General features: G+C 35.7%; 2 protein-coding genes and 1 pseudogene across 7 annotated transcripts in view; 1 reads left to right on the top strand and 2 right to left on the bottom strand.

The window, feature by feature from the left end:
• LOC127791143 (BTB/POZ and TAZ domain-containing protein 1-like) overlaps window positions 1–10,973 on the bottom strand; it is a 53,371-nt gene extending 42,398 nt beyond the window's left edge. Inside the window, exons 1-5 of one of the 6 annotated variants that reach the window (XM_052320946.1) lie at window positions 10,783–10,973; window positions 10,313–10,446; window positions 9,132–9,438; window positions 8,688–9,004; window positions 6,113–6,548 (exon numbers count right to left, since the gene is read on the bottom strand). In XM_052320946.1, the coding sequence (XP_052176906.1) occupies window positions 6,395–6,548; window positions 8,688–9,004; window positions 9,132–9,438; window positions 10,313–10,446; window positions 10,783–10,845 (975 nt within the window). In that variant the 5' untranslated portion in view covers window positions 10,846–10,973 and the 3' untranslated portion in view covers window positions 6,113–6,394. Of the gene's footprint in view, window positions 1–6,112; window positions 6,549–8,687; window positions 9,005–9,131; window positions 9,439–10,312; window positions 10,540–10,782 lie in introns of those variants that run through there. The other 5 variants (XM_052320941.1, XM_052320944.1, XM_052320947.1 and 2 more) reach the window with 5 other exon arrangements.
• Window positions 1–14,208, top strand: part of LOC127791146 (RNA-directed DNA methylation 4-like) — a 56,675-nt gene that overhangs the window by 23,739 nt on the left and 18,728 nt on the right. The gene's annotated exons all lie outside the window — the stretch shown is intronic.
• LOC127790071 (putative pentatricopeptide repeat-containing protein At1g09680) lies at window positions 2,773–5,895 on the bottom strand (annotated as a pseudogene).

Genomic DNA, 14,208 nt, shown 5'->3' with positions numbered 1-14,208 from the left:
AATTTTTATAAATTATATTATGTTTAATTATTTTTTTAATTTATTAATTATGTCAAGCTTTTAATAGTGAATTTGTGGTGATGTTGAGGGATGTTATTGAAGATGAATGTCAATGCAAATTCGTGAATGAGTTCTATACTTGAAAAAGTATCGATCAGATTATCTAATCAAATTAGCAAAATAAGGTAATGTAAAATCAATGTCTTGTTCTTAAGAAATTATCCTTTTCAAGAGAATAATCATTTTCCTTTTTAGGGGAAGGAAAGAGGAAAAAATACTCTCATTCTTTTCCTCCTTTTAGATTAATAAGAGAAGTCCTTTACTAGTTAATATGTAATCTCTCAAGAGGAGGGTTTTGTTTTTTTTTTTTTTTTTGAGAGTTGGCTAGCTGTCCCTTTGCCTTATCTTTAGGGAGTGGAAGATCGAGGGTTAGCCATTTTTTCTTTTTAATAATTTATGTGTTAGAACTTGTGTATCACTATTCTTAAGGGAGGTAGGCCTCACCCTAACTCACTCCCAAGTAAATCATAGTTTAATTTCTACATAACATCTTTAGGAGGTTTCGAATCTAAGATCTCATATATGTTCACTACCTACCCTTACCCCTTGGTGTTTCCTATCTTAGTCTTAAAGTTGACTTTATCTGCTCAAAGTTGACTTCAACCGTGCTGTTCATTCTACTTCTTTTTATATTATAAATAATTCATTCTCTATTCTGATTTTGTCTAAAAAATTGTATCTGCTCAAATCACACTCCCAATTCTTCTTTATATTTTATTTATTAATAAACTTCAATTATATTTACTTTACCTTACATATAATCAATAATCAAATACACATATATAAAATTAATAATCAAATACGCATATACACAATCAATAATTAAATGCACAATATACTCGTCCAATGCAAAAATAAATACAAAATATCTCAAAATCACAAATTAATGTCCAATTCTCGATTTGCTCCTAGTTGAAGAAACGTCGTTGTCGCTATTGGTTCTGTTCATCGCCGCCACCAGATTTGATGGTTGGAGTCTTGATTTAGTCTTCCGCCACACCTGCAACCTGTCTTCTTTGGCCATCTTCTCTAGATCTGCTTGTCGCTGCCACTTCAAGATCTCTTCTCCGACCGTTGCTACTCATCATCGAGTCTAGTCAGCTTCTCTAACATTGATGGCCATTGTGAGTTGGGAGGGGGGGGGGGAGATGACAAAGATGACTCCAACAATTTCAATTGCTATTTTTAATTTTAGTAAATTTTGGGCTAGAGGAATTGGCTATGACGAGCTTTGTTGGAGTTAGATTTATGGGTTTGGCTCTTTATTTTCATCCTTGGCGAGTATAATAGCACTCGTTGGCGTCGGCCTAATAAATCTTGGATAATGCTACACGAACGAACAAGTTGACGCACGAATTGACAAACTATTTTAAATTACAAGTTTAACCCTCAACCAAAATTACAAGTTAGCCCTCTGCTCTCATTCTCTCTTTTACTCTCAGCTCTCACTCTCTTTCACTTTCTCTCTCTCCCTCATTCTCTCTCTCAAGCCCTTGCGAGTTGCAATCTCCCTCCCCCCTCTCTCAAATCCACTATATCTCTCTCCTATTCTCTCTCTCAAACCCTTGTGGGTTGCAATGTTTCCCCCTTCTCAAACCCACTCTATCTCTCCCCATTCTCTCTCTCAAACCCCTATTGGTTGCAGTGTTTACCCCCATCCTCTCTCAAACCCTCTCTATCTCTCCCCCATTATCTCTCTCAAACCCTTGCGGGTTGCAGTGTCCCCCCTTCCCCAACACACCGCTCTAGCACTGCCGTCGCCCAAGGATGGCCCCACCGTCGTTGCCCGTCGTTGATCCCCCGCGTCGCTTGGACCGCCACCGTCAAGCCCCATCGCAACTGTAAAAGACAATGTTTATACATACATTTATATATATTTATATATTTTATTTTTTTCTATTGTTTTTTTATGATGATTTAGCTGTTGAAATGAAAATTAAAAATATAATTTATTTTGAATTATGAAAGAACATAATTTATTTTGATTGTATATTTGACAATTGAGTAAAAAATATTGCTTGTGTTATTTTTTCTCATTTCATGCTCTGTTATTAATTTTTCTTCAATCTGAGAGTATTAATTAAATTACTTAATTTAAATTATTTACTTATAAAATTATAAAATAAGTGTAAAATAAGATTAATATTTTACTTAAATCAGATTGGAGTAAAATTACCTGGTAAAATTGGAGTAGTGTAAAATAAGATTGGAGTAAAATTATAAGTTGGTAAAATTACTTAAATCAATGTAAAATAAGATTAGAGTAAAATTAATATTTTTAAGATTAAATCTAATATAATTAGATTTTTTTTTTATTTTACTATTAAAAAGAACAACAATTTTTTTCTTATTATTTTACAATCAGATTTAACAACAACCATCTTGATAGTTATCATTAAAAATGTTAATATTAATATATATATACAATAAGATCACACAAGTAATTAAATAATTTATTTTCTTATTTAAGATCACTTCAAATACCAACTTATTGCAACAGCATCAATTATATCTTAAAATCATCTCTTATTTTGTATTAAAATTACATTTCTTAAATAAATAAATAAAAATAATAGTGTGGGTGAAGTTTGGGCAGTTCGAGCGGCCCAAGGGGGGAGGCGGGTGGGGGTGAGGCAGTGCGAGAGGCGATGTGGGGGGCGGGCGACGACGATGGCAATGGCGGGCGGTGTTTGCAGTGTTGGCAGGGGAGACGACTATGCGAGCAGGGGGCTGACATCAAGCGGTTTTGGTGAGGGAGACAGCGGTGGAGCCATCTTTGGGCGACGGCAGTGCAGGCAACGGTGGCAAGGTTGACGGCGACAGAGGTGTGAGAGCGGTGTGAGGGGCAGGCGCTGCACCCGCGGGGATGGGTTTGAGAGAGATTGGATTTGAGGGGGGTGGTTTTGAGAGAGAAAGCGGGGGGGGAGACACATTGAGATGATGGTTTTGAGAGAGAAGAGAGAGAGTGGGTTTGAAAATGAGCATGAAAATGGACAGACAAATATAAAATTAACTCAAAATTAAAACTAGATTATCGTGAGATTTTGATACTAAAATCTCGGGATAACTTGAATTTATCAATTTGTGCCTCAACTTATTCATCCGTGGAGCATTATCCATAAATCTTTGGATCCTTCCCATAAATTGTTGTGCTATTAGCCTAAAGTATATCAAAACGAGTAATGCTAAACCAGCCAAGATATGCTGTCTCAAAATGCTGTCCCATTGGCTGTCCCTCCAATCAGAAATTGCCACGTCATCAAATAATTAAACCCAATCAAATTTGCTGCATCTTCAACTTAACGGCAACAATTAACGCCATCTTCCAAAACTGCTCTCCGGACTTTCTTCTTGCAGTCTATGTACCTTGCTTGACCTTCTTCTAGTCATCATCTTCTTCCACCTCAAGGTCCAGCTTCACAATCACTGGCGTCGGGTGTCGCCTTTGCCTTCTTCCCGGAAGACAGTCGCTGCCACACCAGCACTGAAAGACGATCAGCACTGCCATCGCCGTCGTCAACCCAGATCTGGTCGGGATTCTCTACCAGAGCCCGCAACGAAGACATCTCGACCGCGTTCGAATGATTGTTCCAAATATCGGAATTCATTTTGAAGGAGTTGTGGGCATTGCTGGGGTGCTTTGGGGAGGAGATGAGAGATGGGGAAGTAATGCACACCAGGTGTTTGAGGTATGAACAAGGTATGAAATTTCTCAATTAATCTTGTTTTCCCATTTTAAATGGCAGCAAAAATTGTTGTCTTTTACAAATTTGTCTTTGTGCTTATGCTTGTATTTATGGATTTTATGTCATGGTTCAACTAATTTATGATATAGAAACTGAAATAGGACCAAATCAATAATCTTGTTATTTTGTATTGGTTTTTTATTTTTGAAGGTTATGGAGGCTAATAATTTTATGGAACATCAATCTCGTAGAAAGTTGGATTTTTGACAACAACGAAGAGAATGATATACTTTTTGACACCACAGGTTTGCTGCTCATTACTGTAAATGTTTAGTGTTTTTTATATACTTTGGATGTTAAAGGTTTGGATTCATATTGTTTATGCATTTTTATTGGCAGAGATACATCAGTCAACTTCATCATTTCAAAGATTTGGAGCATAGAAATTCACAGAAGCTTGAAGAAGACTTGAGGTTGCTGGTTGCAGTTGATGTTGCTGGTTCTAGTTGCTGGTTGCAAGTTTTTAAACAAATACTTGTTATTAAGTAGTACATTAAGGGCTCATTTTCCATTGTTTGCTAGTTGTATAAAAACATAATCATTTGTGAGTAACCAGCAACATCATTTACTGGTTACATACTTATATTTGTGTGGGTTCTTTTATCTGCTCCTAATCTATATATGTACAAGTGTGGGTTCGTTTGTCTGCTCTAACCCATAATCACAATCTCACAAGCAGCATAATCAAGAACTAGCCCTTACTCATTGCGTAGTTCATCAAAGTCCTCCGATTTTCCATGCTTGCTATGCACTTCTAATAAAATGTTATATGTAATATTGTCTGGAGCTACTCCGAGGTTAAGCATTGCATCTAAGAGCATATTGGCATTTTTCATCTGGCCTTGCTTGCATAGCCCGTTCATAAGCACATTATAGGTTGCAACATCAGGGATGCGTCCATCACTCAGCATCACCTTTAGCAACTTGAAACCCATTTTTATATCACACAGAACACATCGATGACCATGGTAAATGTAGCATCATTGGGCCGCATCACTCTACTGTCCATTCTTTCATAGGCCATTGAGGAAGGTGTTGTACATAATTAAATCAGGTTTCACACATTTCCTTAACATCTCATGATACATTTCCACAGCAAAGCCAACCCTTCCATGCTCCCATCAATTAAATTAGTAAAAATAACATCATTTGGCACCAATCCTCTGTCACACATTTCATCAAACATCATATAACCTACTATCCTTGCAAAATCCATTAATCAAGACACTGTAAGTATAGGCATAACCCTTTTTAACCTAAACACTTCCTCCAAATTTCCCAATTTACAGTAACCATCGTATTAAAACTAACAGCACTAGGCCTCAAATCCCACTTCCCAATTTGATAAAAAAATCAACTGGGCTTCCTTCATTTTACCTTCTTTGCACAAGCTGTGCATCAAAATGTTAAAGTTGCACACTTTAGAAGGGTACCCACAATCCAAAATCTCCTATATTAGAACGCCTAAGCTGCTGCAGGCGAATTCGACTTCATCAACGAAGTCAAGAAGACGGCCACAGGCTTGAAATGGGACGCCAATTCGATGCTTGCGGACCAAACGGAAGGACTGAATCACGTCAGAGACAAAGCCAGAATCAACGTAAGCGTTCATGAGAGCATCGAACACGAAATTGGATTGGTGGGCGGCTCTGGCTTGGAGAAACGATGTGAAAACGGAAGCAGCGGAGTCCTTCCCCTTTCGAGAGACAACGAATCGGATGAGGTCCTGAGTCTGGCAGTGCATTTGACGGGCGGAGAAGAAGGAGGCCATGGCGCAGTAAGAGTGGAGGGTATGGCGGAAGGGGGATTGAGAAGATAGCCATGTGAAAGACAAGAGGAGAGAAGAGAGCCGTGTGAAGGTCTGGAGAGCAGTTTTGGAAGATGGCGTTAATTGCTGCCGTTAAGTTGAAGATGCAGCAAATTTAATTGGGTTTAATTATTTGATGACGTGGTAATTTTTGATTGGAGGGACAGCTAATGGGACAGCATTTTGAGACAGCAGATCTCGGCCCATGCTAAACTTCATGACTGTGACAGTCATGACGTGTGCTGCCTCATGAGAGATGGCAGCTGGGTGTGCTGCAGCCATGACACTCAGCATTATTCTATCAAAAATATAGATAAAAATAAAGAAAAGTATTTGGCCCAAACTTTTTTAATATCATTTCTAGTGCAATTTTTTTATTTTTTTTTTGTTTCATTTGCTACCCTATCTTTAAAATGTGCACTGAAAATAGAATGTTATCATAGAAAATACACAGTAACAATAACATACTGACAAATTACAAAGTATATGTACAAATATATAAACAAACGTCGTTTATATATTACATTTAGAACTTCCTTCTTCTAAGAATAAACTTATAAACAGCTAGCAGCTATTACATTCTTCTTCTTTGAAATTAAATCTGCAAAAACCTAGGATTCTTTCCTACCAACAAGCCAAGCCAAGCCAACGTCTAAAGCAATTAAAGCCAAGAAACAGAAAGAGCCTACATATACTCACTCAACTTATATTGAACATGGCCAAAATAGTTTCATACATAGTTTGAAGCAGGTTTGTTGGTGGTGGTGGTGGTGGCGGTTTGTTATGGGGCGTCCAGAGTTTCCTCATCTCGCTTCCGCTTTGGGAGAGACAAGGAGGATGTGGCTTTCGCTGATACCACCTTCCTTGCTAGAACCTTCCACTTCCCTTCATCTCCCTTCTTCTCTTCTCTTGCTTTCAATTTGAATTGCCTGCATCTCACATATACATAACACACACACCATTAATTATTTTTTTTTTTATCTAAAGAAATATTAATAACATTATTAAAAAAAAAATGCTAATCTTTCAAAATTTATATATATACAGGACTCCGAATAGCTTAATATTATTAATACTAATATTTCTCTAAAAACAGCTTAATACTATTAATTAATGGTTGGCCAAGAGACAGTAGAAATCACACCTAGTCGAAGGTAAACTCACACACATAATTATTTATGTATTTACTTGCACATCTGAACAATAATGGCTGCGCTAATTCAGCATTATGCAACACTTCAAATCTTGACTAGCTCCATTCTCAGCCAGTATTATCTTGAAAATATCCAGCATGAGAAAGATCTAGCATGAAAAAGTTTATATCCAGCATGAAAAGATCTAGCATTGAAAAGTTGGGCTTCTCGACATCACAAGAGGACAAGGGATTTGTGCATGTGCAACTAATCGAATGAATCATCATAAGGTACCACTGTTTTCTTCCCACAGATATTTATGCCAAATCATTCAGACGCCTATCATATTCGAAGGACCAAAGGAATGGTAGAAATTAAAAAATTCGGAATTGACTAGATAAGGTTTTCTGAGGATGGTATAATCTTGAATTACAGAAATCATATTCAGAGTTCGGAATTGACTAAATAAGATTTTCTGAGAATGGTATAATCTTGAATTACAGAAATCACATTCAGAGTTTTTTATCAAATAAATACGTATCAATAAATCATATTCTTTTTTATTCACTTCTAAATGGTTGCCGTCCAGCCAAATTTGAGTTTTAAAGGATTTAAATATTGAAGGGAAACAAAAATGATATTTGAATCAATGAAAATGATATTCGCTTGCTTTTGATCATGACGTGAGATTTGGACCAAATATCTAAGTCCAAGTCCTTGAACCAATAACCTCACCGCAACATAAAGGACCACAAGTAGCTTTCATGATTTTCCTGCGTAGATATAAATGTGAAAGTGCCCAAAATCTGCTAGACACTTTCCTGTAAGGCAAGACCAATACCAATACCAAGTGGAGATTGCTATGTAATAAAAACTACCGCGTGGAAAAAAGAACGTCACACGTTTGACCAAGGGCCTCAATTGCGTGGGCCTTATTATTAGCTGGGTACTTCTCCCCACTACAATAACTGTCACTCTAATGCAATCTTATTAATGCACAGGAAGATATTTTGGCATCAATTCTACAGTGTGGAGAAGTAGAAGAAGAAGTAGAATTAATTTGAACTAAGATATTTTATCATTCTATCGGGTGGAGTGTCTTATCACCTATGCTTTAACAATGCGAGATTGGCCGACGGGTGCGAAGACTGAATAATCAAATCAATGAACGAGTTCTCACCCTACAATTCCAGCTAGGAGGGTTGTTTTTTTCCCAAAAAGATTTGGAATGAAGATGTGCTCTCATAACTCATGAGCTTTCCAACAAAATGTGATCGCCGCCAGGGATGCCAATACTCTTTCGGCTAATTTGATTGACTAAGATCTAACATACGCTGGAAGGAAAATTTAAACTACTACATGAAATGCCAAAAATTACTTATTCGGCCGACGAAGGCTGAGCTAATTGATCTGCATTTCTAAAAGTTTTCAACGCCGCATTTCTATTGTCAGAGCTCGTTTTTGCTTTCTAGCATCTCTACCATTAAAAAAGAGCATTAGCTTAGATGACAAGATCGTTTTGAGAAGTAGAATTAAGTTTCAAATACTCCTCGAAAGTTATGACGGTTGGTATTGAATGGATTGCACAATACACACTGGCGATTTTTCAAAAAGGGATTCTACTTATAATGAGATAGGGTAATTTTGGTATCAATGTTAAGTAATATGCTATGCTCTTTTATAATCTGAAGATTACAAATCCGGGCTCGCCCTTAAAAAAAATGACAAATAGGATTTCTTTTAAACCTAAGAAGATAAACAGCTTTCTGTTTTGGGAGACATATGAACACCTCTAGCTCTATTCTTTTGGTAAGAACGTGACTACACCATTCGGTTAAACTAGTTGTAGAGAGAATCAATTTAAAGCATATGTATATATATATATATAATGTAAGAGAATCACAATTTGTTGCCAAAATAAATGTTTGTCATGATATGTACCTGCAAAGAGGGACTCGACAGAGATCGGGTTGGTCACAAATGGAGGAGTGGAGCTTGAGAAGTTGCCACATGCGCCTGCATCGAGAACACTCGCCGTGCACCCTCTGCTTGCACGTAGCGAAATGTTGGATCAGAATCTGGAGAGCCCGACACGTGGCAAACTTACTACACGGGCCCCGATTCTTTGTCGGCTCGATATCACACGGACCCACGCTCGTGCACCCTTCTGTGCATATGTGCTCCAAACACTCCATCGCTTCGCTTAGCTGTAAATACAAGCTCTGCTCCTCTCTCCGCCTCCTTGTCCTCTTTTTTCGCTGTTTCAAACACAGTAGTAGATATTTAACAACCAAATCATTCATAAAAGTTCAGTTTTTTTTATTAAATGTAACTTCATATACACTCTTCTTAAATCTATGGTTGAAATTGAGTTTTGACAAGTACCAATTCAGTCTCATCAATGAATTGGAGGATCTGAAGCTCAAGCCAGGGGTCATGATCCTGGAGGAACTTCCATCCCTCGGTCTTCTCCACGTACTTGAAGTTATGGTAAACCATTTTCAGGCATTTTAGGTAAAGATCAGAAGCGTCGCACAGCCTGGCCAGTTGAAGAACGTCGACCACGTTGTCAATCTTCAAGTACCGTTCAGCCAAAGCCTTAGAACATCTCTGCTTCAGCTTGGGCACCAAGAACACGTGAGACAGAGCCAGCAAATGAATCCCGTATTGGTCCAGCTCATCCTCGCTGCACCTATACCATGGGCATTGACGTCATCTGACGTGCACCAGCAAGAACCAACCAAATTCATATCCACTCCTACATAATATTGGGAAGATAGATTTCCTTAGTTTTTTTTTTTTTTTTTTTCTAACTTGGCCGAAAGAGACGATTTCCAAAGTTTTCGTTTCTAGGCGTGGATTGGCACAAATACTACGCCGACCAGCGTAATGGAAGGCAAATAAAAACTTAAATATTTAAGAGAAGTTGGTTGTGCCACATGTAACTATGGCTTTGATTCGTCAGGGAGAATAATCTATTGCTCTTACTGTTCCGTTAAATAAAATTACTGACATTTCAAATAAGGAATATCACGTGAAACATCGAAATGGACTTAATTGTCACATCAATTACAGTCAAGTGAATGGAAATCCATTCTTTTTCTCTTAGACATTGGCTTCCAGAGTTTCCAAGTTTCAGAGGAGTAGGTCGGGTATGAAAATAGGATTGCTAGGGAGAAACATAATGAGAGGAAAAATGAATTTAATTGTATATTCCAGCTAAGTTTCAAGGGAGATTGTCAGGTTTGAATATTAGATTCTCAGGGAAAACCAAAGTGAAAGCGAAAGGACGTTTATATGCCTTTTTCTTTGATAAAAAAATTGACACAAACATAATTTTCTAATACATCTCTGCTTTTCGTTTATTATTTTGTCATAGGATATCAATTTCGACCTTCTAAATTTTGTTACCCCTCCTCAAGTCCGAGATGGAGAACATAAATTAATAAATCCATCACAAATCCGACTTCCCGAAAAATTAATGAAGAAAAGGAGGGAGCGGAAAAAGAATCCTGTTGTCATAGTAACAGATTAGAAATCATATTGTCGTCGGAGAAATAACTAACTTGGAGTTGTAGAGAAATCGAATGAACACAGCTACTGATTCGGAAGGAACGCCCAGTATCGGAATGGCCATTTCAGAGTTCCAGTATTTACGAGGCCGATCTATGATGCTTTCCAATACAGGCGACGCTGAGGCCTGCGATTTTCACAATCAGAAACAGTGAAAATGTCAGGCGTTTCTATTCATATGCCTCAACAAATGGCAGGTGTCGCCGATAGTTGAGTTGACCTGTATTAAAACTAGAGATTTTCAACGCCTATAAAACACAAAAGCAGCTCATAAATGAGGAACCGAAACTTGAACTCGAGATTAAACTGCCTCAAGAATTAAATTCATAGAAATGATATGTCATTTGATTCCGACAGAAAACAAAGATTCAGAAACCAGAGAAACGAACACAGAGTAGAAAAAACAACAAAGCAACTCGATTGCGATGGAATGTGAAGCAAAAGATCAGAGAACATATCAGACAGGATACCAGGACACTGCGGTGTGCCGGCAAGCTCGTCCCGCAGGAGGTGACAATTCTGGCATCAGGTTCAGGCAATCCGCCGGAGCCTCGGCCGGAGTCCACTGGAAACGGCGGAATTCCAATCGTGCTGTTGGAGAAGTTAGCCGGCGACATGGTGAATCGTTTCAAGCGTCTCCAAGAATTGCGTGCGAGAGCGTCTTGGAAGGCCTTTTGAGAGCCGTCGCCTCCTTTTATAGACAGCGCCGAGGACAGGGAGACGAACCAAAGATGTCACCGTCTTCGTAAGCGCGTACAAACCACGCGCTAGATTCATGGAAGCTCAACTCGCGGCCAATAAAAAAAAATATATCAAATTCATATTTTTATTCTTATATTTCTATAATTTTTTATATATTTATTTTAATTTTTTATTATTAAACTTAATTTTTAAAATAATTTAATTCATATACTTTAATTTTTTTATATAATAATTAAATTATTTTATTATTTCTACTAGGGACAAAATTATAGATGTGACAAAAATAAATAAATACAATTAATCAATTTCTACATTATAAAAAAAATATCATAATTAAATATTAAAATAATATTTCCACTTCTTCTAGAGGTTGTGGATGCTTGGGAGCTAACGCGGTAGTGGATTAACCAACGTGGCTTAGTTGGGTTTCAAAACAAAACATGAGAAACAAGCTTCTACTTCTAGTGACCGAAGAGCGGGCCCACGTGTCACGCCGTCAATCTGACGTGTCCCTTGTTCTAATCATCATCTCGGACTGGAATCTCGCGCCTGGAGCACGATAGCTGGCGCCACGTTCCTGAGCCTTACACGTGGCGGAGAGATTAAATGCCACGTCAACCGACCCCTTCAAATTAGTGACGTTTTTCAAAATTATTGTAATGAATAAACATGATGAATGGGATTAATCGCCAAATATAGGAGTCTATTCCAATATAAACACTTAAAAAAAATAAATTTAAATTCTTTTGATATAATCTTTGATGTTCAAATTAATAAGTGATAGAACAATGAATGTGTAACGAGTGTTCGTGAGTTAGATTTAGATATGTTTTTTGTGGTGATTCTTACACTTTATAATAAATTTGGCGAAGTGGGATACTCAGTATTATTTTGGAGATTTATAAGCTTGACGATTATGTGTTAAGAATTTTAGAGGTTAAATTTAGATAAAAGACAAACCTACAAAATCTTCCAATTATGGGTTGACATAGGGGTGTGCAAATGATTTGGTAGACTAAAATTGAAAAACCAAACTGATCATTATTTTAAAGTTTGAACCGATATGTAAAATAGAACCAAACTGATCAAGTAACATGAAAAATCAAAGTAACCGATAATCGAGTTCAAATCGTATAAACCGAACAAAATCAACTAAACCCCAAAAAAGTAAAAAAACAAATAAAACTAAAATAATCAATAGAAAACACACAAAATCGAAGAAAATGACGTCATTTTATAAATATCAAAACAACATTATTTTAAAGTTCGGTTGGTTCAGTTAGTTTAGTTTTTTCAATCAAAAAATCGAACCAAAAGTCAAATTTTTGAGAAAAATTAACCAAACAACTTATGCAACTAAAAACTTAAGCAAACCAATAAATTTGGTCGATTCAATTCGATTAATTCGAGTAAATCGAACTTTTTCTCTCTCCTAAGTTGATAGAGAATTTTTTTTGGTATAATCTCTTTATGGACTAAAACGCATTTTCAAATTGAAAACGGGTTTATAATATTTTTTTAATATTATAAAATAGTCTTGAAACGTTTTTAAAATTATAAAAATAGCTCTAAAATATTTTTTTTAATATTTCGATACAAAAAACTTTGGAAAACGTTTTAATACCTTTAAAACATTTATGTGCATCGTAGTAGCATGCTTATTTATATGTTTATGTTAAGGAATGTATCATGTGACTCAAGCAGTACTTGTCTCGATTTACCAACTCTTATTAATTATTATTATTATTATAAATTATTGCAAATGAGAATGGTGTGCTATAGAATAAATAAATAAAAAAGAAAATCCAGCACCGATTCGCGATTCGCTTGGATACCATGTACTTGTCGGCCCGACAATGATTATATTTAATTAACTCCTATTTTTAATTATCAATTTCATTTAGTCGGTTTACACACAATGGTAATTTTACCAAGTCTTATTAACATATTGGCCCCAACGGGCCACAAATTTCAACCACTAAGAGTCTGATGGTTACACATTGATACATGGTGAGAAGGCAATTAGTTGATTGATTAGGGTGGTTGCTTCTCTCACTCTATATAAGTTATCTCCATTTGAAGGAGTGGGTTTTTGTTTTTTTTTTTGTCAAACCTTTGAAATTCACAATTACCTGCAATCAACTTTTAAGGGAGAAAAAGATACGAAATTTCATTTTCTCAACTATAGAAAAAAATAAAAGGGGGGTCGAAATCAAGCCTCGTGCTATAACATATACTAATTTAGAGACTATTTAGCTATTTTTTTTTTATAATTTATAAGTCTTTATACTTATAAATTATGTAAATCTTAAAATTTAGATAACGTTTAATTTTATAACGTGTTTGGATAAATATGATTTAAATTGTTATTTATATAGTTATGTATTTAATTTAAAAGAATTGACAAGCTATCAGAACTTAACAAAAAGACAAAAATAGACATATTCAACCATTAAAAGTCCGATCATTACACCTTGATACATGGTGAAAGTCAATTAGTTGATTAGTTTGGTTGCTTCTCCCACACTATATAAGTTATCTCCATTAGAAGAAATGGGTTTTTGACATTTTGTTTTTGTCAAACCTTTGAAATTCAAATGTACCTCCAATCAACTTTATGGGCAAAAAATATACGAAACTCTATTTTCTCAACTATAGAGAAAAAAAAAAATCAAGCCTCACACTATGACATCTATTAATTTAGAGATTGTTTGGTGCTTAGGAGCCTTTATACTTATAAGTTGAGTAGTATTTAAGTTTATAATATATTTGAATAAATGTATTTTAAACTATCATTTATATAGTTATATGTTTAGTTTGAAAAAAACTAATGAATTATATGTATCTAACTAAAAAATGAAAATAGACATATTGCTGAATAATATAAATAAAATTTATAAAATATTAATTTTTAATAAAAAATAAAATATAAATTAATGACCAACTAATACAATTTTTATCATTGGATGTTGATAAATTATATATAATTATTAAAAATATATATTAATATAATATTTTATGTTTAAATTTAGGTTTAATTTATAAAAATATTAAATTTTTTAATACAATATATATTAAAATATTATATGTATATATATATATATAGTGAACGGAAGAGAAGATGGACAACAGCGATGGTGATGAAGATGAACAACGACGATGGACATGAAGGAGGCGGCGATGGAGG

The sequence above is a fragment of the Diospyros lotus genome, chromosome 14, assembly GCF_014633365.1.
Source record: "Diospyros lotus cultivar Yz01 chromosome 14, ASM1463336v1, whole genome shotgun sequence".
In the NCBI taxonomy this organism is placed as follows: domain Eukaryota; kingdom Viridiplantae; phylum Streptophyta; class Magnoliopsida; order Ericales; family Ebenaceae; genus Diospyros; species Diospyros lotus.
This window is presented reverse-complemented; position numbering and strand designations above follow the sequence as displayed.